The sequence below is a fragment of the Gloeophyllum trabeum genome (assembly GCF_000344685.1).
Source record: "Gloeophyllum trabeum ATCC 11539 unplaced genomic scaffold GLOTRscaffold_00012, whole genome shotgun sequence".
NCBI classification, from domain to species: Eukaryota; Fungi; Basidiomycota; class Agaricomycetes; order Gloeophyllales; family Gloeophyllaceae; genus Gloeophyllum; species Gloeophyllum trabeum.
This window is the reverse complement of record NW_006920421.1, coordinates 2,100-23,578: the sequence shown is the minus strand read 5'-3', so window position 1 is coordinate 23,578 and position 21,479 is coordinate 2,100. Positions and strand designations below refer to the sequence as shown.

Sequence of the window (21,479 nt, the reverse complement as noted above, 5' to 3'; positions counted from 1 at the left end):
TTTCCACATTCTGTATTCCAGTGCACTCTCGACCGCTGATACCCAGCGCTCGCATTTGAGCTAGTTGAAGTCTGAGATTGCATACAGTATAATTGGGGGTCGGCAACTCCTGCCAAATTTAAACTCCGACCCGCGCGTCACGCTTCAGCCACACCAGCCAGGAAACCTTTGCACCGTGCGGTGCAAACTTTGGGCTCAGTAGCTACTGTAAAATCTGGAAACAAATTGTAGATATTCTTTTGTATAGCGAAGAATCTATTCTTCCCGTCTAATTTTGCGATTTTGGCCTTGAAGGTGGAAAACCGGTCACTTATGGGGGCTATTTAGCACAGAAACACACACACGAAGTACAAATCAGAAAAAAGGACGGGAAGGATGTGATTTCTTGTTCATAAAAGAATATTATATGATTTTTCTGGGAATTGTGGTGCTGTGTGGAGTCCACAGTTTGCACCACAACGATGTGCAGCCCAATGAGCCTGCTCGGCAAGTGCCGAGACGCGTTGAATGAGCGCGTCGCTACGCGTCGGGACGTGTTTTTACGGTGACGCATCACTTCTGGCTGGTCTCGCAGCTATTCTGGGCTGCTTGATTGATCTGCTGGGCTTCCTCGTCATGGATAGGCCCCGGATAGGGTGTTCTCGAGGACAGAAGACTCAATTCCGGAAGATAGGATCTGCAAAGATTACTGCACTATTGGAGGCTGTCAAGAGATTCTCTGAAGGCTACCCTTTTAATTCGTTACCAGCCAGCTGCTGTAATGCCTGAGTCTGAGGACTCTGAAGAATACTGCTTTATTACTAATACAGAGCACTATATAGACTATAATAGTGCTTCTTATTGTAGATATTATCCATATAGCCCTGTATCTGAGACAACCAATCTATCTCATTGTAGTAGAGCTCACTACCACGAAGGAATATGCCACAGAGGCCGGATTGCGAGACGCGAGTGTGACAATCACGGTCACGCGGACATTCGGCTGGCAGGAGTTGCCGACCCCCAGTATAATCAAGGCACTACAGCCTCGTCCTTGAGCAGTACGCGTGGAGCTGGTAAGAGTATTGATGCTTCGGTGGGGGGGCCACCGGCGCGGATCCGGACAATGGAGGGCAGCGCGTGGCGTGGGAACCCCTTCAACCAATCAGCAGCATACAAGCACTGTACAGTGGGAACGCCAACTCCCCTCCTTTCAGCGACACGACATTATTCCTTTCGACTTGCGTTCAACCACAACCGCACGCTACTTGCTCTTCGTGTTCGTCGAGGCCCAAATCATATAACAATACTCATATAGTACGTCCCGTACGCTACATTTCGATGCCAAACATCGACTAAATTCTCTCCAGCGCAAATCAGCGATTGAACAACCACCATGTCCCATTCAATAATGCCGCGCACAAACTTTTCTAATCTCTCCTACGAGCTCATCTCAAAGATCGTGGAATTTGGGACGGGCGACGGTACCGATCCCGCCACGGGGGCCATTGTGCCACCGAGTGCCACCGGGTTACTCGCCGCGACCCACGTATGTCGCAGCTGGCGAGAAGCGACCGTACACAATGCCACCCATTGGAGGAACATTTGGATGGGAAGTCTGGACTCGGTGAGGACCATGCTAGCACGGACACTACGATTGCCCGTGGCGATAGCCGGCTCGTTGTCGACGGCGGCAGACGGGAGGAAGCTGGCGGTCGTGATGAACCAAATATCGCGCGTACGGTCTCTCACGCTGAGGGCTACCTCTGAGGCTTTGCGAGCATTGGATGGACGTAGGAAAGGGGAGGCATCGATCTTGGAGACACTTGAGATCGAGAGGGTGGACCGCGAAGAGCGGGTCGATTTATCTTGCTTCGTCTCGCCAAAGCTGCGACACCTCGACATCACGAACTTCGACTTCGACGAATTCCGACCGCTGTTGAGCCCATCCATGACAAGCCTACGGATCTCAGGCGCCTGCGTCTCGACCAGGACCGGCGAAGTGCTACAGCTTCTCCACCACCTTCCTCACCTCGAGTCTCTCGAACTCAAGGTGAACCTGCTGCCTACCGCGGAAGAGGGTGCCTTAGTCCAGACGACCTGCCTTGGAGCATTACGTCGCTTAGACCTTGGTATCCAAAGCATCGGAGAAGCAGAACTCCTCGCATTCGTCTCGATGCCCCATCTTGACTTCATCCGACTCTCCATTTTCTGCGACGACGACTTGCCCGAGATCATGGAGCTGGTGAGACGGCGGTTTGAGGTTGACGGCAGGACGGCATTCGGAAGGTGCACATTCTATGCCCCAAATCCCACCAGCCTTCATGTGGAGTTGACGCCAAACGAGAGTGTACCTGCTTCGCTACCTCAGGTGGGAACGTACCTGGTGTTCGACAATTTCGAGGAGTGGGATGAATATCGCGTCATTGATCTGCTACGCACGAAGTTCGGACCGACCCGTACCGCGCCCTGGATGTCTGCCGTGGAGCATCTCAGCATACGGAACGCGCGCGCTCACACGGAAATATCGACACAGTCCTGGAAAACACTCTTCAAGACCATGCCCCGCATCAAGACACTTCACATTTTGGAGCGAGGCGTATCTGTATTCCCGACGGGTTTTTACTCACAGAAATCCGTCGGTAATCTCTGGTATAGGCGGCCGCTCTTTCCAGAGCTTGAGTCTCTTGACCTGGAAGGTGTTTGGTTCCGAGCCTCGTCTCGGCTACCCGAGCAAGACCAGGGCGACTTTCTGGATCGGCTGATAAGACCTTATCAGCGCTGCGATGTGACACAGAACCTCAAAAATCTTACTATTCGCGCGGGAGTCAATATCTTCCACGCAGACATCGAACTCCTGCGCAAAATCTCTCGTGATGTCCATTGGGACGGGGTGGAGAGCTTTAGGGCGAGGAACGACACCTTCGAGGAAGGGATCGACTTCGACCTTTACGACGCCGAAGATGATGAAGCAGGCCTCGAAGATCGCGAGCTCGAAGACGGAGAGCTCGAAGAAGAAGAGGTCGAAGATGAAGAGTTCGAGGACGCCGGGTTCGAGGACAGCGAGTTCGAGGACAGCGAGTTCGAGGACAGCGAGTTCGAAGACAGCGAGCTCGAGGACGGCGAGCTTGAGGACGGCGAGCCCGAAGACGGCGAGCTCGATGAGGAGGAACCTGAAGCGGGAGAACTCGAAGATGGGGAAATCGAGGACGGCGAACAATCCTCGAGCGAAGATGAGCACGACGGTGAGATCACGGCTCTTTCTGAGAGAGAGCGTCGGGAAGCGCCACCGGGCGCCAAAGGCAAGGACGGCGTGTCCTCCAAGCCGACCAGTAGCACCGAGAGCAAGGAGAAGTAACGTACCGGAACCACTGGCTGGAGCGAGACTGCGGATGTAGATAGCGAATTGGATGTATTTCTGTATTTTTGAATAAGTGTGCCTTGCATCGGAGGTCATGGTAAGCATCTGGACGCGGATGCTAGAGGCAAGGTCCTCTTGTACCAATTGATTTTGACTCTTCTCAGAATGGCACATGTGAGCGAATCGGTCGCAAAAGATCGCACAGAATGTCGTGCATACCTCGATACCATGGAGGAACGACGGCATCCTGAGCACGTCTGCCTGGCATCGGCGATTGGGCATGAGCGACAGACACGTCCCTTCATACAGCCCATGGGAACCGCATCTGATATAGCGTACGGACTCGTATTCTCGCGGGGCCCTTCCCGTCCGCCTTCTTTTGCACAAAGGGCATCTGACGCCACATGCTCGCGGCCTCTCTTCAGAACGGCTTCTATCATATATCGGATACATCAGCGGAAGAAGTATGAAGTGCATTCTACTTACGGAGGGGATAGATGAACCGGCCGGGGAATATCATCGCCGTGACACTTCACGATGAGTTATCGGCATCATCATTGTTTGCTGCTGAGCATGCCGTCGCCCGATAGCGTATATCGCATATCAATTCTGCGCCCTCTCCACGGTCTTGAGAGAGTAGGAGTTGTCCCGCTCCGCCATCGTCCAGCCAAGAAACGGTGCAATGTACCCGCTCGGACGCTTGTGAAGGTACGTCGGGAATCAGTATCGAGTTTCGGCTGAGCACTGTTCCCTGTACGCCGCGATCCTATATGGGACGCAATCGGGATGGCGCGCCACCCCTTGCAGTGGCTGACGCCATGCTCCATTTCAATTTCATCGAATGTCCTTTCAAGGGCTTTCGATGCAGACACGATACGTACAGACATGACGTTCGCGGGTGGGAGACAATGCCCTGCCAATACATCGCGGTTGATACCCCATGCGCCGATCGCTGTGGTCTGGGCGCAGTTAGGGAGGCCATCGATCCCTGCGCCGCGGAAAATCGCATTTGTCAGCGTACGAGGAGCAGAGAGCAAGAGGCGCAGCCAATGGCTTACTCGCCTCGGGACTATGACGACATTCTGAGTGTCCTCCTACCTAGCTCCCGGAGCGCCTCGAGCATCATGGTAGGTCTCCGACGCATGCTGCATCGCGTATCCAAGGTCGTCCTCCAGGTGGTACAATGGCATACAATATGCGTACAAATGGATCATCAAGGAATAAGGAGAGAATTCGTCGAACGCACGACAAGAGTGGAAAACCTGATCACCCCTCGCTCGCTCTCTATCAACCGTCCGCCGGACCGCCGGAGATCACCCATTTACCAAGAAAAAGCCAAACCGCGCGGCAAAAGAAACACACACGCACCCGCAGTAAACCTCGCAGACCAGAGCACAGCAACCCAATTTTGTAGGCCTGCGCAATCCTCGGCGGGTCGAAAAAGGGAGGAGGAAAGGTCTATGGAGGCTAAGGGAGAAACAAGAGGAGTGATTACTTGATGCACATGCAGGAAACCCAGAGCCTGGGGCTGAGGACGACAACGCGACCTGGACGTCCATATAGACATCTTCGAACATGGGCGAGCTGCCCGCCTGCCAGCGCGCACCACGCACTCGCGCCGCAAGATAGACTCGCTACCGCAACCTTGAGAGTGCATGTGCGCAGGGCAAATACGGTGGAAGTTGTCAGTCTGTTGAGCGAAAACAGAGGCAGTCCGCTTGGAGCAAGCGAGGTTGTAACCCAAAGCAAAATGTTCTGCGCCACAACGCTCGTCTAACGTCCCACCAATCACATGCAAGCAGTCCACATTCCACTCTTCGACTGAATTTTGTCTCTCCAGGGACCCAGAGAAGCTCTCATCTCTCTTGCTTTACTCCGCCCGTACTTACCCCATAAATGTAACCGTCGAGCGTCTGCCCTCTGCCTGAACCCGACCTCTCCGACGATCTCCCTTGACTGCCACCTGCGAGAGGTCCTTCCGCATTGTATCCCTTTGCGTGCTATTGTATATCCTGACACCAATCTCAGCTCGAAACATCCACGCACGACTTTTTCTAGTATGCGAGAGGGGTCGGAGAACGCACGGGGATGCTTTACACTCGGGCGATCACTACCACCACCTCTGTCTTGCCTGCTTCTCTTGAGCCTGCTGTTTATCCGTCAGTTTGCATCTTACATACTCGTTTTTTACCCGCTCCTCTTCAGCCATCCTGTTATTTACGACTCTGCAGATGGGACATCCAAGCTTGCTCGTAGCTGGCCATAGGCACCGCACGCTCTTTCCTGCTTTAACATCCTACTCGACTGGCCCACCGCAAGGCGCACTTGCCACCGGCGCTATTGAACACCCGCTCCTTGCACCATGCGACGTCAGTGGCGCCTACACATTGCTGTATTCATATCTCCGATTGTTTGAATTCAGACAGATCTCCAGTATCCTCCCGACCAACCCTTAGTATCCCACAAACCCTCGTCTCGGTCTTCCTGCTTGGATGTCTGGCGCTGTAGGACACAGTGCATCTTTACCCACCACCCACAGTACCCACACAATACATCTGCGTCGGTCTTACAAATGAGCTTGGATGGCATTCCGAGTTGGTGAGTCGTCGCGCAGGGCAAGCGCCGACTCTGGCTATCCTCGCACACGTTCGTCTCATGCCTCTGCCGCCAACAGTCCTCGTAAGCTGGCTTCTCCCAAACATCTGAGAGTGGTCCGAGCGTGATAGGGTGTATTACCCACGTACCCATCGCTTCCGCTGTCGAGACATCACTGACAACAGGTTCGAGCGCGTACTCGCGTCGCCGTCACACCCTCTCCTGCAGTCCTGCAGCGAGCCTTAGAAACGTGCGATCTTCGTCTCTCAGGTCAGATGCCAATAGCGAGAGTCGCAATAGCGAATGTACATGTCGGTGCGATGGACGTCAGCTGGGATGAATGAGTGCCACGGTCAGAACCGTGAGGATGCTCAGTGACGCAACGAAACAAACGTTCACGCACGGCCGATTGTCTGCACCGACCATGTCAATGCACTGCGAGGGTTGATCAGTGTCATCCCGGTTCCATCATTATAACGAAATGCCGCATAAGAATCTACAGTGCCTATCGAAAATAGCGGACCATCTCGTCCGCTGCAAGTGCTTCCTCTGCTACACACAGATGGATGCAAACTCAAGCGCGGAAAAATGGTAACCAAGCTTTGGAAAATGCGGAAATGCTTTTCAGTCCAACATATTACAATCACCAGGGCATCAAGCAATTCGCATCGGGGGGGGGGGGGGGGGGGGGGGGGGGGCTTGAATCGCCAACGTCGTGGCAAGCAAGAGCGTGTTGGTCAAATAAGTAATGCCTCCACTGTGCGATGAAGGTCAAAACACTGGTAAGAAAGGGATAGAAAAAAACGAAGAAAGCTGAAGTGAGATAAGAATCGAGTAATTCAAGCAAACACCTTGCAGGCACAGTACAAAACTGGGGCCCTGCCCCGAGACATCGCATCGTCGAGAACAGCGCGGTCTGCATCCACCACCAGTGGTCATTAAGCGTTACAATTGAAGCGCTCTTGCGTTCTCGCTTCATTCCATTCTCTGGGGGACAGAGCCGCCCGGCCGACAGCGTCTGAGCTACTAGTATTGGTCGCGCCCATAGGAAGGCAGCGTAGATTTGTCATACATGCAGAGCAGTTCTGTAAAGATGCACAGTAACTTGAATCAAAGTCTGATGTGCAACATATCACATGCTGGAACCCTACGTTGTAACCCAGCTCGTATTCCGTATGCAGGCTCGGCTGGGAAGCATCCCAAAGAATACGAGGGCTCTGACTGGACACGCAGCGCTAGCATTTACATTTAATGATATAGAATGTGGTATAGAATAAAACGAGAGCACTTATCGGCTCCTGTCAGCAGTGCGCTTCGGATTCGAAAGAATACAGACGTTGCTGGACGTGCACTGACAGACAATGGAGGGCGGGCGTGTGGCGTGGGAACGCTCTCGCCCAATCAGCAGCATACAAGCGCTGCACAGTTAAAACGCCAACTCCGCCTCCTTTCAGCGACTCTCTCTGACGTCTCTCCCACAACCACACGCTAACGGACCTCCTTATATCAACGCCTGCTCTCCACCGGAGCCTGAATTCTTCAACAACTCATATCGTACGCCCTTACATTCCGTCTCGGTGCCAAACATTGAGTAAATTCGCTCTAGCGCAAGTCAGCAACTGAACAATCACCATGTTCCAATCAATAATGCCGCGCACAAACTTTGCTAATCTCTCCTACGAGCTCATCTCAAAAGTCGTGGAATTTGGGACGGGCGACGGTACCGATGCTGCCACGGGGGCCATTGTGCCACCGAGTGCCACCGGGTTACTCGCCGCGACCCACGTATGTCGCAGTTGGAGAGAAGCCACCGTACACAACGCAACCCATTGGAGGAATATTTGGATGGGAAGTTTGGACTCGGTGAGAACGATGCTGGCACGGACACTGCGATTGCCCGTCGCCGTAGCCGGCTCGTTGTCGACGGAGGCAGACGGGAGAAAGCTGGCCGTAGTCATGAACCAAATATCGCGCGTACGGTCTCTTACTCTGAAGGCTACCTCTGAGGCTTTGCGAGCGTTGGATGGACGAAAGAGAGGGGATGCATTGATCTTGGAGAGTCTTGCGATCGAGAGGGTGGACCGCGACGAGCGCGTCGACCTGTCTTGCTTCGCGTCGCCAAAGCTGCGACACCTGGACGTGTCAAATTTCGACTTCGATGAGTTCCGGACGCTGCTAAGTCCCTCCATTACCAGCCTACGAATCGCCGGCGCCTGTGTCTCCACCACGACCGGCGAAGTGGTACAGCTTCTCCACCATCTTCCCAACCTCGAGTCCCTCGAACTCAAGGTCAACCTGCTACCCACCGTCAAAGAGGATGCGTTGGTCCGGACGACTTGCCTTGAAGGATTACGTCGCGTTGACATGGCCATACAAAGTGTCGGGGAAGCAGAACTCCTGGCGTTTGTCTCGATGCCACATGTTGAGTTTATGCGGCTCTCGATTTTGTGCGATGACGACTTGCAGGAGGTCATGGAGCTGGTACGACGGCGGTTCGAGGGTGACGGTAGGACGGAATTTGGGGGATGCACGTTCTATGCGCCCAACCCCACCAGCCTCCACGTGGCGTTGACACCGGACGTACCTGGACCTGATTTCCCACCTCAGGTCGGGACGTACCTGATCTTCGACAATTTCGAAGAGTGGGACGAATATCGGGTGGTTGACGTTCTACGTATGAAGTTCGGACCAACCCGTACTGCGGCCTGGATATCCGCCGTTGAGCATCTCAGCATACGGAATGCTCGCGCCTACACCGAGATATCCACGCGAAGCTGGACGACACTCTTCAAGACCACGCCGAACATCACGACACTTCATATCTCGCATCGGGGCACGTCCGTATTCCCGATGGGTCTTTACTACCAGAAACCCGTCGATGATCTATGGTATAGGCGGCCGCTATTCCCCCGGCTCGAGTCGCTCGACCTGGAAGGCGTCTGGTTCCGTTGCTCGTCTCGGCTGTCGGAGCAGGACCAAGGCGACTTTCTGGAGCGCCTGATAAAACCCTTCAATCGCTGCGACACTACGCAACACATCAAAGAATTTACCATTCGCGAGTGTATCAATATCTTCCAAGAAGATCTCGAGCTCTTGCAGATAGTCTCGCGCAATGTCCATTGGGACGGGGTGGAGATATTCAAGGCGAGGAATGACACCTTTGAGGAGGGTGTGGACTTTGACCTTTACGACGAGGATGATGAGACAGACGGTGAGTTTGAAGATGGGGGGCCTGAAGAAGGGGAAGTCGAAGAAGGGGAGGTTGAAGAAGGGGAAGTCGAAGAAGAGGAGCCTGAAGACGAGGAGCCTGAAGAAGGGGAGCTCGAAGAGGGGAATACTGATGAGGGCGTGCTTGAAGACGGGGAGCTCGAAGACGGGGAACAGTCCTTGAGCGACGATGAACACAACGATGAGATTTCAGCTTCCTCCGGGCAAAAGGCTGATGACACGCACTCGGGCGCCAGAGGTGAAGACATCACGCCGCCCGAATCGGCTGCTGTCCTCAAGACTAAGGAGAAGTAACATACCGCAAGATGGGGAAGTACTAGGGTGGCTGGGGAGAGACTGTGAATGTAGATAGCGAAGTGGCTGTATATTTGTATATCGAATGGGAACTCCATCTCGAGTCGGAATGATACGGACAAGCTGCGCAAAATTGCGCATAAGACCTAATAGTGCAGTAAGCCGTATCGGATATTCTGCTCACCTGGCCCGTATGGAGGTGAACGACGGCATCCCGAGGATGGCGTCTCCAGTGCAGATACGTCTCGTCCTGTCCGTATAGCCGACGATACAGCATCTGATATAGCACATCAACTCGTGTCCGCGGGGTGTTTACGCGCAGCCGTCCGTCTTCTTTTACGGGCATCTGGCGACACATGCTTGCGGCATCTCTTCGTAACGGCTTCTATCATATATCGGATACATCAGCGGAAGGAGCATGAATTGCATTGTCCTCACGGAGATCATAGAATGGTCTGCGGGAGAAGATCATGACCGTGACACTCTGCCAAGACACACAATGTAGGCCGAGAAACGGCTGTCATCAGTGCTCGCTGCGTCGCCTGTTGGCATTGATCGCGTATCGATTCTACTCGACGGATGTTTCGGCAGAAGGCGTTCTCCCGTTCCGTCATCGTCCAGCGAAGGAACGCGGGCGTGAGTGAAGGTACATACATCAGGGATACTGCCGAGCTTCGATCCTTCGGAGGGCCTTGTTCCCCGCGAGTCGCGATCCTGTGTGGTATGCGAGAGGGACGGCACGTCACGACTCTCAGCAGCTAACGCCCGACGACCGCCCTACAACAGCGGCGTATCTATGGCATGTTTCTTCAAGAGATGGTGGAGGGTTTCGACGCAGAGAGATGTGTATCTGACGGGTTGGAAACCACGCTCTACGAATGCATCGCAGGGACGCGGAAACGTACCGTTCAAAATCAGGACGCGGCAGATCTGAAGATGCAGAGGCATCCATCTGTTTTCTGATGACTGCCTGTCCTTGTCGCAGGCGGACGTCTTCGATCCCTCAGCAGTGGATCCTATGCCTCGCACGGGGAATACAAGGAACAAACTCTCGCGCCCGCACGAGTACGCGGCGAAACCCGTGGATGGATCGATGAAGGATCAGTGTTCATTGCTGACGGTGATAACCCACCAGATACGTACGTGGCTGGTGAGTTAGCAGCATCAAGTCCTTGAACGCAGAAAGGACAGCTGCGTTGGAAGAGCCATGAGGATCTCTCCCGGTGCCTGATGCGGTCCCGTTCCTCGCGTCGACCGTCTGACCAGGATCAGGGAGATCAGTGACCTTCGGGGTGCGTTATAAGACCTCCTTGCACGTAGCATCATAAATATTCGAGCACGTCGCAGGGCCCCTGACCCGTACTATGAAACGTCAGCCTTCCACAGATCCAACATTCCCGAGCGACAGTCCTCGGCAGGCCTTTCCGTCCTGTTTTAACAGTGCTCGATACCTCTCACACGGGCAGGGGCCGGCCATGAAGATGACGATGAAGACAGTCGTCCAGCGCGGGCGTAGTCATTCCTCGTGGTGATAATACCTTAGTATCGGATATCGGAGCAGGTGTACCGTCGATGGGTTGAACATCGACATAGACGACTTGAAACACGGGAGAGTGCCCAGCCTAGAGTGAACGGTAGGCCATTCGCTAGCGAACGAATGGGACAGATGATCACGATGGCGGAAGCAAATTGTTCTGCGCCACAACGCTCGTCTGACCTCCCACCAATCGCATTCGCGCACGAGAGTCGGCTCTTCAATGCAAACGGTCCTTCCTCTCTGATCAGCCCTGCCATAATTCCCTCTTCGTTCTTTCTTGATTCTCTCCACCTGTACTCCATCAATGGAACCGTCGAGCGTCTACCTGAACTCGGTCGCCGACTTGTCGAGCTCCCTCAAGTGCCGCCCGGAACAGGCAGTTTCCGCATCGTAGCCCGTTCCACGCTATTGTCGTGCCTCACCCCAATACCACCCTCGAATCCTTCACGGAGCTCTCCGTGGAGATTCCTGAGAGGGATCGGCGAAAGCAGGGTTATGTTCTGACCCATTCCTTGTACTCTGGTGATTGCCACCACTTGCTCTGTCTCTTCTGTGTTTCTTGCCTGAGAGGTGCTGTGGCGGACAGCTCGCATACAATTCCCCCGGCCGCTTCCTCGCAGGTCATCTGCCTCTCCTAGCTCTCGTGGTATCTGTGACTCTGCCGTCGACTTCCCCGCCACGAAGAATGCGCACATGCTCTGGCGCCATTGCACGTCCGGTCCCTGCACCATGCAATGCAGTACGCGGCCCGTAACGCTCACGTCCCGTTCAACGGAAACGCGCCTGTCCTCCTGATCAGCCCTCCAGTATTACAATTGCTCGCATGGATCCCGAGGCCTGAGGCCCGTAGGCCGTGTCGAGTGCCGTACGACGCAACGGAAGTTGGCAGCAACAATCAACACGCGCTTGCTTCCCACTACCCGTAAGTATCCTCCCTGAGCCGGCACCCACTTGAGCTACCGTCGCCCACATCCCTCAGCCTTGAACCGTCCTCGTAAGACGTTTCCGCAGAGGTGCGTGAGAGTGGCTGGAAGATGATCGGATGTGTTATCCTCGTACTCGCGAGTCTCCCCCGCATCCGCTGGCTCGCCGCGGCTCTTGTCAGAGGAATCACTGGCGGCGAGTTCGGGTGCGTACTTGCGTGGCCGTCAACCGCGAGCCTCAGCACCGTGCCATCTGCGACTCCGAGAGTGGAACCTTCAAGTCTCCTGTTGTGTCTCACCGTTGCACTCCCACTCTTGCTTTCACACACGGCTTGGCTTTGCCTCCCCGCTCCCGAGCCCCAGCTCTCCCCTCCCTTCCGGCGTCAGTCCAAGGTCAGGCCTAGTCACCCGCTAGCGTTAACTAGCCCGGGCGAATGCATCCACGCTCTCGTGAAGGGCATTACCCTCTTGGTTCGATTTGTGCTATGGTACGTACTGTACGGCAGTGACATTCAGTGCTCGCTCGCGTGATGCGGTGATATATGCAGCGCGTACAAGTTTCGGACCTAACATTCTTTATCATTTGCTCCGTCTGCCTCCTGCACTTCCCCTCTTCGCTTCCTGGGACGAACGAGCCGACTGCTCTGCAGGACGCCTCGCGGGTGAACGCGCGGTGCTTGTTTCCTAGCGGCCGACGTGCGCTCCCCCGCCCCACCTTTCCTCCTCCCTCTCCCTGTCGTCTCTGTTCGACGTCTTCTTTCTTTTCTGTCCTTCCTCTCCCGCTCCTGACCGTCCCGCCTTCGACAACCCGTCCATCCGTCCCGCACATCTGCTCGAGGTGGTTCACATGTTTCGGAGTTTCGCGTGGCGCAGCGGTGCGGGTCGACGTGCGCTATGTCTGCCTCTTATGTTTACCCCGGTGCCCTTTTCACTTTTACCTTTCCTCCGCCATTTCTCGGGCCCGTCCTGAGCCACTAACCAACTGTTCACCGGTCCAATCTACAGACTCGTCGTCCGCTTGTGTGTGACGGGCCGAACACCGAGCTCTGGGATGGCGTGGATATGTGCTCAGGTTTGGGGGGGTGAGCGCTGTAGCGATGGTCGGATGGTTGTTTTGGGTGACCGCGAAGAAGCTCGAGATGTCTGGGGTACAAACACGTGTGTATATGGTTCCAGAGTCAATAGGAGACTACGATTTTTGATTACATTTGCTAAGTATAGTTCCAGGGCGGATGGTGTGTTGTACTAATGTCCTTCTCGAGGATCATAAACGGGGAGTTCAGGTAGCGAGACTTGTGGACAGCGACTGGGCGTGTACACGCAAAAATAGGGATGACGGGAGCAGATGCTAGGGTGACATGTTTCATGGATGGGAGATCATAACTCCCGAATGCGACTGCGAACGTCATCTGATGAGAGTCCTCAGCGAATCAGCAAAACATCACCCATAAAGTGTTCGCGTGTGGCCGGTCTTTGGGTGCCAAAGAACAGACCATGCGCCAAGGGATTTGATCACTACCCTGAAGAACTCCAGCTGCAATTCTGGGGGAGAGAAAAATCTCTTCCATCGAGACGCATCACCAAATACACCATGAGGCTACATGAGGAAGGAAAGAAACGCATGTAATTGCAAAAGTGCACAGGAAGTGGTCACAAAGCCTTCGAGAAACCAATATTATTTTACACCATAGCATCCTACAATTACAAAGGCATAGGGGATTTGGATCGCGTGGTTGAGAAGAGCTAACGTGGTGGCAAGCGGAGAGCATGTTGGATGAGCCAACGCATTCGCCACGATAAACGTCAAATGCGCAGCGCTCCGGGCGGACAGGAAGAACTCCGAAGAAGCAGGCGAAAAAATGAGCACGGTAAGAATTGAGTAGCGCAAATACACCTCACAGGCACCTCAGAATCGGGAGCAGCGGGGACTCTGCTGCCAGCAATCTTTATCGTTGAGCACACTGTCGTCTACACACATCGTGTCGTCAGCGGAAATAAATATTAGCCCCAGCGTCACTCACTTGCCAGCCGTCCCTGTGAATGACCATGACTCATGAACAATGGTGACCTGTACCAGACCAATGGAAATGCTCACCAGTCAGTTCACGGGAGATAAGGTATCCTGCCGTTCAATGGTCGTTGCCAGAGAACCCGCATTTCCACCTGGAGATTAAGCAAGGTGAACCTCACAAGTGAAAATACGGTTCGGGAAGATAGCATGCTGCTCGCCCAGGACCAAAGCTATTCCCTGTACGGTTTGGAAAGGACTTGTCAGCGCATGGACGAATGTAGAATATCATGAATCGCACCATACGCCAGAGACGCAGCAAACAGTGTCTTGTTCTTGGTGGAGAGCTCTTCTATTGTAGCAGTGGTGACCTATAAAGTGGACTGCGAACGGCAGGAGCTTCGTATCTCGCGTGTTCGTGACCGAGACTGTCCCAAGGAATATGGACGGTCAGACTGGATACCCAGAGCTTGCCTTTGAGAAGGAGACAGTCTGAGGGTCTGAGGCCGCCAAATATAACCAGGGCACTGAGCAACCCCATGAGCAGAACGCTTGCAACTTGCAAGAGTATTGATGCGTCAATTGGTGCCAGTGCGCCACTGGCCGGACAATGGAGGGCGGGCGAGTGGCGTGGGAACGCTCTCGTCCAATCAGCAGCATACAAGCACTGTACAGTTAGAACGCCATCCCCCCTTCTTTCAGCGATAGACATTGTTCCTTTCGACTTGCGTTCCACCATAACCGCACTATATCTGCTTTCCGTATATCGTCACCTATTGGCCGCCTAAGCCCAAATCACATAACAATCCTTATACCGTACGTCCTCTATGGTACTGCCCTGAATTTCGGTGCAAACACTGATTAAATCCTCTCTAGCGCAGACCAACCATCGAACACCTACCATGTCCCGCACCAACTTCGTTAATTTCTCCTACGAGCTGATCTCGAAGATTGTCACCTTCGCGGCGGGGGACGGTATCGATGCTACGACGGGGGCCATCGTGCCACCGAGTGAAACCGGGTTGCTCGCCGCAGCCCACGTATGTCGCAGCTGGCGGGAAGCGGTGCACAACGCAACCCACTGGAGGAGTATATGGATGGGAAGCTTGGACTCGGTGAGGACGATGTTAGCGTGCACACTGCGTTTGCCCGTCGCCATAGCCAGGTCATTGTCGACAGAGGCAGATAGGAGAAAGCTGGCCGTGGTGATGAACCAGATATCGCGCATACGGTCTCTCAGCTTGAAGACCACATCAGAGGCGTTACGGGCGTCGGATGGACGAAGGAAAGGGGGGGCGTCGATCTTGGAGACGCGTGAGATCAAGAGGAGTGGACCGCGACGAGCGCGTAGACCTGTTCTGCTTCGTGTCGCTGAAATCTAAGTGGCTGGACGTTATAAACTTCGACTTTGAGGAGTGCCGAGTGCTGCTCAGCCATCCATAACCAGTTTGCGGATCACAGGCGCCTACGTCTCCACCATCACCGGTGAAGTGTTATAGCTTCTCCAGCAGCTCCCCAACCTCGAGTCGAGCGACTTTCCTGGGAAGGAGTTCTTTCATTCCGCCAAGGAAAGCGGGGGTGCTACCGACGCCACTTGTAAAGGAGCATCAGCGATAAGTGTCGAAATACGATTTCTCACTGTTCCCTACGTGTCGCTGCCCAGTGTGGCGGTTGCCCATATGAGAGGGGCAGCACGCCAACAGCTGCTGCGGCTAACTCAATACGACAGCCTCGTATCCACGATATGTTTCTTCGAGAGGTGGCTGAAGGGGTTTCGGTGCAGACGCGATGCGAACAGACGTGAACCTGCCGGGTAGGAGACAATGCTCTATGAATTCAGCGCCGTGAATACTCCATGCCACTAGTCATCCTTGCAGAATGTTGTAGGCATCTTCCGTCCCTTTCCAATGGAACCACATGCCTCGCCTGCGGAATGCTCGCACCAACACGCGACGAAAGTCGTCAATGGACCGATGAAGCAATTGTATGCATTACTGATGGTGATAACCCACCCGATACGTGGGTGGCTGGTGTATTAGCAACATCAATCATTTGAATGCGGCGGAGATAACTGTGTTTGAAGATTCAGATCCGTGAGGATTCAATGACTGATGCCTTGTCGACTGCAGAGGTACACAATGGACCCACCGGCAGTGTTCATAACTCCGCATAAACGAGGCAGACGAAGTCGCCTATGATAATCCATATGTAGCATAGAACTTTAAGACCTCGATATCTTGCTCGTAACGGTTAAGTCCGCCTGAACCCTCTTCCGCATACGACAGGCTTGGAATGAATCCGACCCAGGAGCTCTCCGAACCGTTTTGCGATAGTGGAAAAACTCGAAATGAAGAAGAAAAGGCAGCTAGGCCTTGCAGACGCAGTAACAAAAGACGGAAAAATGTTTGTAGGAGGACGCCGGTATGATTTGGGTCTCAGACCATGTAGACCGTTACTGTCGAGTGTACGAAGGTAACAGCCACCATAACCAAGCAGCCACTGTGGCATCCCGCCATCCCGCAGACACTCTTCAAGGACGTCGCGCTATGATCACGCAGTATTCAGGCCAAGACGTTTATTCCAATCAATATAGTACGATATCGTGTATATGGATAGCATTAGATCGCATCTAGAGTACAAGGGGTAACAAATCTTCGGACCTGTAACAAGCAATGCCGCACAGAGGTATCTTCTACATCGTGAGTGAAGCGGTTCCAAGAATAAAGAAAATAGTGTAGATAATACAGCCCCCGACCCAGACACATTTACTTGTCCTTCTTGACGACGTTCATGATGGCCTCGATGCCCTTTACGCCGAGGCCGCCCTTGGGATATGCAATATATAGCTACGAAACCGGGGGATTAGCATAAGATGCCTGACAGCACAAGGTGACAGGCGACACACCGGTTCCTGATGCGTGCCAAACTTGCTCCGGAAGTCGCCCTTGTTCAGGAGGTTGAATGACGACGACAGGCCGTTGTACGTCTTCTCCAACGTCCGGATCCTGAACCCGCCGATATTGTCGGCGCGTTCCAGCCTATCCCTCGCGCCAGCACCGAAAGTGGCGGAGCGCACGCCCGCGTTGCCCATCTTTCGAATGACGTGCCAGAGGATATACTAGGCAAGCGCGACATCAATAGCAGGCAATGAACAGGAGATTAAATGAACAGACCTCGATGGCTCCGTTCGGCGCGCCAGGGAACTCGAGGGCCCACTTGATCTGGAAACCGTGCCTCGCGGCCAGCTGCGCGAGCACGACAAGGCAGCACACCTTCCGATAGGTCGCATCAGCATTGCCCTGAGCAGGAATAAGCAACACAACGTACCTTGCCCTCCTTGTCATGCGCCACAAAGTACTTCCGGTGGGCCATGTCATCAAACGGTCTGACACCCGTAAGATGGACCTGCTCCCCCTTCCTATTCGACTGCCAATCCTTCAGGCGCTGGTCCACCGCCTTGCGCAGGTCGTCGTCAAAGTGATCCACCTCCGTCACCTTCACGCCGTCCCGCTCGGCTCTGTGGATCTTCCTCCTGAAGTTCTTGTCGTCCTCGGGGTGCACCTCCGCCGGGTTGAGCCGCTCCTCCGCAACGACGATGATCCCGCTCCACCCGAGGTCGTGCGCGAGGTACTGTTCCGTCTCGCGGTCGATGCAGCACCATACGGGCTTGAGCTTCAGCTGCTCGAGGTAGTGGAGGTACGCGCGGACGACTTGGGGTATCTGGTCGTGCTCGCATAGAGGGTTGCCAAACGCGACGGCGAAACCGTCCGAGGGGATGTAACCGATGGCGGCGCCGGTGATATCGTGCCGCCATACTGTCCACGCCGGGTCCACCCACGACGTGTTCGTGGCGTCTCCGTATTCCGCGATGAGCTGTGACGTATGTCAGTACTGCGCGCCCACATTATCGCAGACAGAACTCACGTTCTCGAGCGGCGGCAAGTCAGTATGCGGTCTCTTGTCATGGAACGTATGCGACTTGGGCCCGCTCAAGATCGCCTTCTGCGCCATCTCCATCGCAGCCTCCGCGATCTCCTTCTCCGTAGCGGGGAAGCTCTTCGGATCGCGAGGGAATAGACTCGCCCAGCGGATGTTGCCGAGCTTCAAGAGGAGCATAACCACTCGCTCGAGGCCGATACCTCCTCCGCCGTGCTAAGGCCGACGCCGTCAGTCATCGGTACGCAAATAACGATGCAGCGTATACTCACCGGTGGACATCCCCACCTGAAGCCGTCGACGTAGTCCTTCATGCTATCCGGGTTAATTTTGGCTTCCTTCATGCGATCGATGAGCATATCCGCGAGGTGGATACGCTGCCCGCCGGACAGGATCTCCTCGCCACGGATGAAAAAGTCGTACGAGTTGGAGAATTTCTGCAGCAAGACAGTGTGGTCAGCCGACGGTGAAGACGCACGCGCACGACGGACTGTACCGGGTTTTCCGCATCGGGCATGGTATAGAACGGTCGCACAACAGCTGGGAACTTGTCTGCCCGCGCGCATAAGTACCCCGCGTTCTCGCAGTAACGAACGAGGCAGACGTACCGAGAATATAATAATCCGTATTATACTTTTCCTTGACAATTGCCCCGAGCCTCCGCTCCGCCGCCGTGCTCAGATCGTCTTCCTCCGTCAGCTCGGTCCCGTCCTCCTCCTTCCACCCGTCCTCGCGCAGCAACCGAATGCCGTCTGCGTACTTGAGCCGCAGAGTCTCGTCGGGCACTACGAGGTCGTCGTGGGGGAACTGCTGCTTCACGGTGTCGATCTACCATAGAATTCGGTTAGACCAATCAAGGACGCGGATTCAAGGAAGACCCGCACCTCCTCGCGGTAGTCCCGATAGATCGTCTTGAAGATGTACAGGAACATCTCGTCGATGAGGTTCATGACCTCGTGGTAGTCCGCCTCGAACGCCATCTCGAGATCCAGCCCCGTAAACTCTGTCAAATGGCGGTGCGTATTCGAATTTTCCGCGCGGAACACTAATCGCACTCGTCAGTCGAATATCCCCTCACAGCGGTATCACACCTCACTCACCCGGCCCCACCTCAAACACGCGCTCCATATCCGCGGCGATGCACATCTGCTTCATCAGCTGCGGGCTCTGCGCGAGGAACGCGTTCCGGCGGAAATAGTCGACGCGGAAGACGCTCGCGCCCGACTCGGTCGCGCCCTCCTGGAACTTGGACGAGTGGATCTCGGTGAAGCCCTTTGCGCGCAGGAACTCGCGGAAGAGGTTGACGATGGCGGAGTGGATGCGGAAGATGGACTGCGAGACGGGCGTGCGGAGGTCGAGGACGCGGTGGTTGAGGCGCGTGCGTTCGCCGACGCGGGTGAAGTGCGCGTCCTGCTGAGAGGGGAGGGGTAAGCGGATGATGTATGTAGATATTGTAGAAGCAACGCACGTTTTTGTAATATTCCAAAGGTCGCGACGCGTCGTCGACTTGGAATGGGAGGGTCGCCGAGGGTTCAGCAATGAGGTAGAGCTACGAGTATGTTGGCGCTGGTCCGAATACCCATCAAACAGCGATTCTCGCTCACCTTTTCGATCTTGATCTCAATCTCGTGGATGGTCGTGCTCTTGACCTTATCCTGGCCGGCCTCTTGCGGCGCATGCACCTTGCCCTCGACGAGTACGATCGACTCGCGATGCAGATCCTCTGCCCAGCGCACCATGTTATCCGAGACGACCCCGTCTTCGACCGTGAGGACGCCTTGGATGGTATGGAGCTGGTGCCGGAAGACCATGAACGTGATTTTCGAGCCTGTACATAGGACGGTGAGGGAGAAGAGCACGGAGGGTGGGAGTAGAGACGCACTGATGGCTCGCGAATGGTGGATACGCGCGCGGAAGCGCACGGGCGAGCCGACTTGCATCTTGGCGATGTCATGGAGGCTCTGTCGCTCTGCAGTTCGCGTCAGCCATTTGTACGAGGTGGACAGGAAATGACCGGTACCTCCGGGCTTGAGATGCACGGTCATATGCCCATAGTGGGCTTTCAGCGGGTCCTGAGTATCCAAGTCAGCGAAAATAAGAGTTACGAAACAGACCGACATACCGCTTCGTATGCCTCGAGCCTCTTCCTCTCCCTCTCCTTCCTTTCCTCCTCGTCGTGGCCCGCCCGGTCCTCCCGCCGATGCACCTTCATCTCGGTGAACGACTCGCTCCGTTTCGACCGGCCGTGGTGGCCATTGGCGTGGGCGTCGCCGTTCGCGGCGTGCTGCTTGTCCTTCTCCTGCTGGTGCTGTGCCTTGGTGGCGCCGTTCGCGGTCTTTTCCTTGTCCTGGCCGTTGATGTCCTTCGCAACGGACTCGGCCCGTCGGTGCGTCGGGGTGACTTTGGAGAGCAAGCGCTTCACCGTCGACATCGGTGAGGACGGGAGGCGGTGGGGTGGATGTGTGCGGGATGTGTTGGACGATGAGGAGAGCGGTCGGCTGGCGACGCGCGAGGGACTTTAAGGACGCGCGTGGTCGGTGGAGATGCAGCGCGTTCGGTGCACGGCACTGGCTGACGTACGTTTGATGGCTGACGTCACTCGTGTGCTCTGGACTTTTGCCTGCGATCTTCTGCGACTCGTTCCATCCTCGCTCCTCCCTGCGTCAGCATCATATCTGATACGTCGACGCCTGTGCAGGTATCTGATAAAGGCTTTTGTCTCAAAATACATTTTATTTCATTGCGTTGCAGAGCGCGAACTGAGAGAGAGTCGGCGTCGGGAACATCGCGGTCTCGGACGGGTTCGGAGGTACTTGGACTTCTCAGTAAGCACGTCCATCGACCGTCCGGCAATTGACTCGCGTCTGCGGAACTCTAACATTCGGCACGTCTGCTACCCTCCCTCCGCGCTCGTGATATCTCCGTCAGCAATCCTAGCGTAAGCTCTTCCTTTCGCGCGGATATCCCAATAGCTCGAGCCCTCCGAGTCTCGGCGGCTCGTCTGGCGTCGCTATCGCATCGAGCGGGGACAGTCATTTTGGCTTACGCTCACTGGAAGCCGATCGTCCAGTGCTTCTCCCGGCGGCTTCCGTCGTTATCTAAAGTGGGCAAGATCATTTCCTGTTCTGTTGATTTGACCCGCCCCACGCTCCCCCGCCAAGACCAGGAAACATGACGAAGGTTCCCGTCTGTGCTGACGGTCTCTACATTCTTCCTGGAGGGCACACGACTACTCCGGTACGCTCTGGAGTTATGCAGACGTATCGCAGCGAAAGTACTCGAGGACGGGTCTACTCGACGGCGCTCCGAAATTAGCAGGAGTTTCACGGTGCTGTAACCCATCAGTGGTGCGGCGGAAGTTTATCGGTCCCGACAACGCCTTGCAGAGTCGCGGCGACGATCTAAATATGTCTCCAGCCACGGCTTTTCTTGGACGTACCTGAATGCGATGACAAGTCGCCTCAGGTTAGGGTTCTCGTGCGTATCGTTCCAACCGCGCGTCGCGCCAGATATCGAGCCCCGCTTCAATGCCTAATCCTTCGTCAGCCCTCCCGACTGTTTCGCCGACTCGGTTGTCAACCTCCGAACGTCCACATGATCTCTGAAAGGCAGGTAAGT

At 55.0% G+C, this 21,479-nt stretch overlaps 5 protein-coding genes across 5 annotated transcripts; 2 read left to right on the top strand and 3 right to left on the bottom strand.

The window, feature by feature from the left end:
• Nucleotides 1-1,375: 1,375 nt before the first annotated feature.
• GLOTRDRAFT_131658 (uncharacterized protein) lies at nucleotides 1,376-3,337 on the top strand (the record flags this gene model as incomplete). The annotated part of the gene is made up of 1 exon (XM_007870544.1): nucleotides 1,376-3,337. One exon carries the CDS (start codon nucleotides 1,376-1,378, stop codon nucleotides 3,335-3,337), a length of 1,962 nt encoding a protein of 653 aa, XP_007868735.1.
• Nucleotides 3,338-7,567: 4,230 nt separating this feature from the next.
• GLOTRDRAFT_131657 (uncharacterized protein) lies at nucleotides 7,568-9,457 on the top strand (the record flags this gene model as incomplete). Its single annotated transcript, XM_007870543.1, has 1 exon — nucleotides 7,568-9,457. The coding sequence occupies one exon, from the start codon at nucleotides 7,568-7,570 to the stop codon at nucleotides 9,455-9,457; it is 1,890 nt and encodes a 629-aa protein (XP_007868734.1).
• Nucleotides 9,458-11,350: 1,893 nt separating this feature from the next.
• Nucleotides 11,351-12,746, bottom strand: GLOTRDRAFT_95341 (uncharacterized protein; the record flags this gene model as incomplete). Its single annotated transcript, XM_007870542.1, has 3 exons — nucleotides 11,351-11,716; nucleotides 11,965-12,291; nucleotides 12,414-12,746. The coding sequence occupies 3 exons, from the start codon at nucleotides 12,744-12,746 to the stop codon at nucleotides 11,351-11,353; spliced, it is 1,026 nt and encodes a 341-aa protein (XP_007868733.1).
• Nucleotides 12,747-14,856: 2,110 nt separating this feature from the next.
• Nucleotides 14,857-15,362, bottom strand: GLOTRDRAFT_131656 (uncharacterized protein; the record flags this gene model as incomplete). Its single annotated transcript, XM_007870541.1, has 2 exons — nucleotides 14,857-15,228; nucleotides 15,279-15,362. 2 exons carry the CDS (start codon nucleotides 15,360-15,362, stop codon nucleotides 14,857-14,859), a joined length of 456 nt encoding a protein of 151 aa, XP_007868732.1.
• Nucleotides 15,363-16,690: 1,328 nt separating this feature from the next.
• GLOTRDRAFT_131655 (aspartyl-tRNA synthetase) lies at nucleotides 16,691-20,292 on the bottom strand (the record flags this gene model as incomplete). Its single annotated transcript, XM_007870540.1, has 15 exons — nucleotides 16,691-16,771; nucleotides 16,831-17,043; nucleotides 17,099-17,197; nucleotides 17,253-17,798; nucleotides 17,850-18,077; nucleotides 18,134-18,298; nucleotides 18,340-18,413; nucleotides 18,470-18,689; nucleotides 18,746-18,906; nucleotides 18,962-19,274; nucleotides 19,330-19,410; nucleotides 19,466-19,689; nucleotides 19,744-19,830; nucleotides 19,882-19,933; nucleotides 19,984-20,292. 15 exons carry the CDS (start codon nucleotides 20,290-20,292, stop codon nucleotides 16,691-16,693), a joined length of 2,853 nt encoding a protein of 950 aa, XP_007868731.1.
• Nucleotides 20,293-21,479: the final 1,187 nt, after the last annotated feature.